At 33.6% G+C, this 7005-nt stretch overlaps 1 protein-coding gene across 2 annotated transcripts; it reads left to right on the plus strand.

Annotated features, from left to right (window-relative positions):
* Positions 1 to 2625: 2625 nt before the first annotated feature.
* Positions 2626 to 6461, plus strand: LOC115965789 (putative receptor-like protein kinase At4g00960). 2 transcript variants are annotated; one of them, XM_031085091.1, is made up of 7 exons: positions 2626 to 3647; positions 3944 to 4071; positions 4534 to 4661; positions 4850 to 5060; positions 5187 to 5424; positions 5552 to 5702; positions 6089 to 6461. In XM_031085091.1, exons 1-7 carry the CDS (start codon positions 2806 to 2808, stop codon positions 6434 to 6436), a joined length of 2046 nt encoding a protein of 681 aa, XP_030940951.1. In that variant the 5' UTR covers positions 2626 to 2805; the 3' UTR covers positions 6437 to 6461. The 2 variants fall into 2 exon arrangements, with proteins under 2 accessions (XP_030940951.1, XP_030940952.1); XM_031085092.1 differs by having other exon boundaries at positions 2626 to 3643; positions 3949 to 4071.
* Positions 6462 to 7005: the final 544 nt, after the last annotated feature.

Genomic DNA, 7005 nt, shown 5'->3' on the forward strand with positions numbered 1-7005 from the left:
TATCATGAAACTTCAATCACTAAATATATCCAATACTCTTCTAAGAGAGTTATACATTATATAAGTATTACTAAGAATCGAGAAAATGACCTACAAAATACAACCAAAAACCTACAAAATGACCTCAAATGGATTTGCATATGACTTTTGACTTTGGCATTTTAAAACTTGAAACAGTTAAAGGCATGAAAACCAAAAAAACCCTTAAAACATTGACCAATACTCAAAATCCACTTAAAACCTCCTTGATCAACCTAGTTTTATCAAATCCAATGGTCTTGGAACCAACTTTGAAAAGATTGACCAAGTTTAATAGACTTTGACGAAGTTTCACAAGATTTGATTACTCTATTCTCATAATCTAATTGTCTAATTGTCATTATCATTTACAAATACAAATGATTCACCACATTCTACCAATACAATGGTCAAATTTTGGATCTCCATCTGGTTGCATGATGGACATGTGTTGCTGTACCCACCCACTAGGAACCTTTGATTAACCCCATTGACACAAACCGACCATCTAAAGTGGCTGAAACACGCCATTAAAGCTAAAAAATGACCGAAATACCCATAAACTTCTAAAGTGGTGAAAGTGCCCCTAAAAGCTTCAAAATGATCAAAATACATTTTACATCTAAAATAACCAAAATAGCCCATCTAATTGTCACTATACTTTAGAAACACAAATATTTAACCACAAATGTGGACTCGTGTCGTATCTGCCTATAATGAAACTTCAATAACTACAAATATCCAATACTCTACTGATTAAGAGAGTTATAAACTATAAATATTATTAAGAATCAATAAAATGATATGCAAAATACAACCAAAAACCTACAAAATAACCTCGAATGGATTTGCATTTGACTTATGACTTTGCCATTTTAAAACTTGAAACTGATAAAAGCATGAAAACCAACAAAACCTTAAAACACTGACCAATACCCAATACCCAAAACACACTCAAAACCTCCCTACTCAACATAATTTGATCCTATCGAGTGGTCATAGACCCAACTTCGATGGTTGATCATGTTTGACCAAATATTGACCAAGTTTTGTAAACTTTGATTACTCATTTTTCACAATCTTCCAATCCAACAGACGAATTTTGGATTCGAGTCTAGAGCATTATGGACATGTGTTGTTGTACCAACACACCAAGAAATTTTGATCAGTCACGTTCTCCTAATCCAACCGTTTGATTGAGCTCAAAATTCATCAAAGCCAATATTTTATCATACTTTTTCAATCCAATGGTCAAATTTCAAATCTAACTATAGCAAAAGAGGGATGCGTGTCATATTTGCTTATAATGAAACTTCAATCACTAAAAATATCCAATACTCTACTAAGTAAGAGTGTTATACACTATATATGTATTACTGAGAATTGAGAAAATGATCTGCAAAATACAACCAAAAACCTACAAAATGACCTTGAATGGATTTGCATATGACTTTTGACTTTGCCCTTTTAAAACTTGAAATTGATAAAAACATGAAAACCAAGAAAACCTTAAAACACTAATCAATACCCAAAACCCACTTAGAACCTCCAATGGTCTTAGAACCAACTTTGAATTTTGACCAAAGATTGACCAAGTTTAGTAGACTTCGACGAAGTTTCGCAAGATTTGACTACTTTATTTCACAATTTGACCGTCTGATTATCACTATAATTTACAAACACAAATATTTCACCACATTCCACCAACCAATGGTCAGATTTTGGATCTCCATATGGTTTCATGATGGACACATGTTGTTTTACCCACCCACTGGAAAACTTTGATTAACCTGTTAACACAATCCGACCATTCAAAATTGCTAAAATACACCATCAAAGCTAGGAAATGACCGAAATACCCATAAACTTCTAAAGTGGTGAAAGTGCCCCTAAAAGCTTCAAAATGATCAAAATACGTTTTACTTCTGAAATGACCAAAATAGCCCTCATGTACTTGGAGGGTATTTTCAGATGTTTTTTGTTGTTTTCAAAATTAAGAAAAAATTCTAGAGTTTTAAGACAAAATGAAGGAAATTTTACCATTCAAAGTAAATAATCATTTTTTATGGCCATATGTATGTTGGAAATTCTTTTATTGTGACAAATTTACCTTACCGTTGTTAATACATTTTTTTCTTATGAAAATTTTAACTATTAATGACGACCACAACGTTCATCACAAATAACAATGCAATATATAGTGATGGAAAAAACCATCAAACACATGAAAAATAAGGGCATGATTTCCCCCTTTTAAAAAAATTACCAATGTCAACCATGTAGGTCCATTGCAAATATTATTTATCGGAAGGGATCCAATTCAATTACTAATACATTCTTTCTTTTAAAGCAAATTAACTATTTACGACAATTAGCATGTTCGTCGTAAATACAAACTCATTTAGAAAAATAAAATAAAATTAATTGCTATGGATAAATGTTGTCACAAATGTGAAAAGTAAGGGGGGAATTTTATCCCCTTTACCAAATCAAAGAAATAAAAAAGGTTATATCTAGCTAGCTGTGGAATATTGTTCATTATAAACGTTCCAAAAGGACTTACGCTGTTGGTCAATTCTTCTTATGCCCTTACAGTCTTGCACTCATAATTACATAGAAAAATTGGGCACGTTAGTTTGGCAGAAAAGTATCGAGAAACAAATGGTTGAATGTTTCAAAAAAAATCATGGACTTCATTTTCTTCAAAGTCTTTACTCAGCCCACTAGTTCACCCCTCTCCAAAAGCCTAAATGATAAGTTTCTTATCCCAAGTCTTGCCTTAAACACATGGCAATGGTTTCTTCAAGACTTGTCTTCCTCTTCTTTTCCATTTGCACACTGATTTCTCAAGCCTTTGCTCAGAAAGGCGTCCTATACCATAATTGTTCAGACAATGGTAACTACACAAGCAACAGTACCTACAAAGCAAACCTCAATCGAGTCCTCTACTCCCTCTCTTCCAACACTGAAATTGACTATGGGTTCTACAATTTTTCTTATGGCAAAAGCCCTGACCAAGTTTATTCACTTGGACTTTGTAGAGGAGATGTCAACCCAGATATTTGCCATAGTTGCATCAATAACGCTAGAAATCTTCTCACTCTGCTTTGTCCCAATCAGAAGGAAGCAATAATATGGTATGACTATTGCATGTTACGCTACTCATTTCGCAACATATTTGGCATCGAGGAAGATAGCCCTGCTTTCTCGGCGGCAAACGCCAATAACGTATCAGCCAATTATGATCAGTTCCGTCAGGACCTGACGACCTTGTTGGATAGCCAAATTCGTCAAGCTGCAGCAGGTGGTTCTCTTCGTAAGTTTGCAGCGGGAAATACAACAGCACCAAACCTCCAAACACTATATTCACTTGTGCAATGCACACCTGATTTGTCTGTGCAAGTTTGCAGTGATTGCTTGAATGGGGCTAGGAAGCTTATACCAGATTGTTGTGATGGGAGGCAAGGTGGGAGAGTTGTCAGACCCAGCTGTAATTTCAGGTTTGAGGTTTTTAGCTTCTATAATGCCACAGCTGTACAATCACCATCACCATCACTGTCTCCACCTCCGCCTCCAGTACCGTCAGTATCTCCTCCAGCATCAAACAACACCCCTGCTGCGAAAGGTACCAATGCCATTAAGCTTAAATTGTAATCCATTTGGATGCAACCTTCTGGTGAATACATATTTGCTTTGCTGAATGTTGATTAAAGAAAAAAAAAAAAAGATTTTAAAAAGCTGTATAGAAGCAAATAAGGTCAAAAGCGTACAACTCTTTATAAAGGGGTCCTTATTACTTTCCCTATAAATTCTCAAGTTTCGAAACTAATTTTAATTTTGTCTCTTTCCAATTTTCCATGTGTCCATTTGAAACTTCTAACATACATCTGTCAGAATTTTTTTAAGCAAACATATTTCTGGTTTTTGCAGGAAAGGAGAGTAACAAATCTCGAACAGTCATCATAGTTGTACCCATTATTTCTTTTGTGGTACTAATTATAATCTCCTTCTGCATCTACTTAAGAGTCAGGAAACCAAGGGAGAAACCACAAAGTAAGTAAAAAAATTCATTTATTTCGTTTTGTTATCCCAAAATTTGAATTATTGCAAAGATAATAACAAAAAATATCAGAAATTATGGGCTTGGTTACATAGATGTGCTTCCTAAAGTTCTCAGGTATGAGTGATATTTGTGGGAGTAAAAAATTCCACCTATATTATGAGCCTACGAGGACAAATTTCCCAGCAAGTATTAACGTAAAACACGACATACTTTGGGGATTATTTATTTATTTATTATTTTCATAAAATGATACTTAGCTACTACAAATTAAAAATAATCAAACAAAAAGATTGACTTGCACTAAAGCAAACAAAAAGATATTATATACTAATAGACATGAGTTTCCTATCTAGAAGATTTTGATAAATAATTAGCTTTTAGAGGTCATTGCTGTTGCATGCACGTATTTTAAATTGTGTTGGTTTTAAATAATGCACTAACATCTTGTTCAGGCGAATCTGTGGATGAGATTAGAAGTGTGGAATCTTTGCAGTTAGGCTTTGGCACTATTAAAGTTGCAACAGATGACTTTTCTGATGCAAATAAGCTTGGACAAGGTGGATTTGGTGTTGTTTACAAGGTAAATCTAACATTATCAATAACCTTTAAAAGGATAATTTAATGGGCAAGACCAGCCACATGATTGAAATAGGATATTGATTCAAACACTTTCCCTCCCACTTCCACCCCAAATTGGAGAGGTTTGTAGTCATGATGCACATGTTAAGTCCAAAGGGTTAAATATGTTCTAATCTAATACGGTTTCAGGCTAAACTCTCTAATGGACAAGTTATTGCTGTGAAAAGACTTTCAAATAATTCTAGTCAAGGAGATCTTGAATTTAAGAATGAAGTTTTGTTAGTGGCCAAGCTTCAACACCGAAATTTAGTTAGACTCCTCGGATTTTGCTTAGAAGGAATTGAAAGGCTTCTAATTTATGAGTTTGTGCCCAATGGAAGTCTTGATAACTTCATTTTTGGTATGATTTTACTTCTACCTTTATTTCGAAATTATATTCATTGTAATTTATTTTGATTACATGTCTTTTGTGGATAGATTTCCTTCACATTTTAGTCCAATATAATATATTTGATTGACTATGTAGATCCAATCAAGTGTGTACAACTAGATTGGGCAAGACGCTACAAAATCATAGGAGGCATTGCACGAGGTCTTCTCTACCTTCATGAAGACTCTCGACTTCGTATTATTCATCGGGATCTCAAAGCAAGCAATATCCTACTAGATTTTGAAATGAATCCAAAAATTTCAGATTTTGGTATGGCAAGATTGTTTGAACTTGATCAAAGCGAAAGCAATACTAGTAGAATTGTGGGGACCTAGTAAGTATCAAACTTTTTCTTTTGATAATCTAGTATCTTACATAGGTATACTTTATGTTTACGTTGTACCAAAAGATACAACATGAAAGGCTAATAAGTATTGTTGAAAATAATTGTGAATGTGCAGTGGATATATGCCTCCAGAGTATGCAATGCATGGACAATTCTCAGTAAAGTCTGATGTCTTTAGTTTTGGCGTGCTAGTATTAGAGATAATAAGTGGACGAAAGAATAGCTCCTTCGGAAATGAAGAGAATATTGAGAACCTTCTAAGCTATGTAAGTTTTTTTATTTTAGGTCTAATGGCACATACACCCCATAAGTATAGAGTGGTAGGTTGGACTGCATGTTCAAATGGCTCAACGGGAGTGAAAAAAATTTGAAACAATACCCTTTTATCTTTAGGATGTGGAGTATCAAGTATTCTACCCGTTGGTTTGTACCTATTAGTAAGGCACTAATATTGTCCATAAAGTTAATGAAGCTTGTATAGCTAGTTGGCTTTATACTAAATACAGGTGAATCTAGCACAAATGAAGGATGAGGAGGTTAAAGGAAATGAAGAGATACATCAAGTTGTGTAGCCCAAATATATTTCTTTTTAAAACACAATAAAATAATTTTTTCTTGAATACTAAATTAGTCAGTTTAAATTATCTTGCAGGCATGGAAAAATTGGAAACAAGGTATAGTTTCAAATCTTGTAGATCCCATGTTGAAGGCAAGTTCAACAACCGAAATAATGAGATGCATTCAAATTGGATTACTATGTGTTCAAGAAAACGTAGCTCATAGACCAACTATGGCATCTGTTGTTCTCGTGCTTAATAGCTACTCTATTACTCTACCAATACCCTCAGAACCTGCATTTTTAATGAACAGTGGTACTAAATCAAACATTTGCTTGCAATGGGAGCATGATTCAAGGCTGGCAGAGTCAAATCAATCAAAAAGTAACTCTGTCCAAGCTTCAATAAATGAGGTGTCAATCACAGAGCTATCTCCTCGCTAATGTTTAATGAATTTGAAATGTAATACTACTATTTTCCTAATTTATTTATTTTAATTGAAGAATACATAATATAACAATATATGAGTTATGGATGATACATTAACAACGGTAGCATTCTTTTCAAAACCTGAACTATTTAGTGACCTAAAAGAAAATTGGTGTAATTTATCCATTTGTTCTTTCTCTAGCTCTAGTACTCTTATTCAAGAAAACAGAAAGCCACATTTTGATTTGCCAATCTTACTGTCTCCAATTTCAATTTTTCTATTTGAATCATATGATATAAAATTGAATTATAAAAAAAAAAGCAAAAGGATTTGATATAAAATTAATTTTATGTATGTTTGTTTTTAGACCTCTTAAAACACAATTGGATTAACCTAGTTAATTAGCCAAGTGATTATTTAGTCTAAATTTCAGATCTAGGTTAACACAATCATATAATCATATCAATGTAAAGTGCAGAATATAAAGAACACAAAGATATGATGACCCAAGAAACCACACCAGTAAAAACCTGGGGAGGATTTAACCTAGCTATCCTCAAGGTAAACTGAATCCACTATGAA

The sequence above is a fragment of the Quercus lobata genome, chromosome 10 (genome assembly GCF_001633185.2).
Source record: "Quercus lobata isolate SW786 chromosome 10, ValleyOak3.0 Primary Assembly, whole genome shotgun sequence".
In the NCBI taxonomy this organism is placed as follows: Eukaryota; Viridiplantae; Streptophyta; class Magnoliopsida; order Fagales; family Fagaceae; genus Quercus; species Quercus lobata.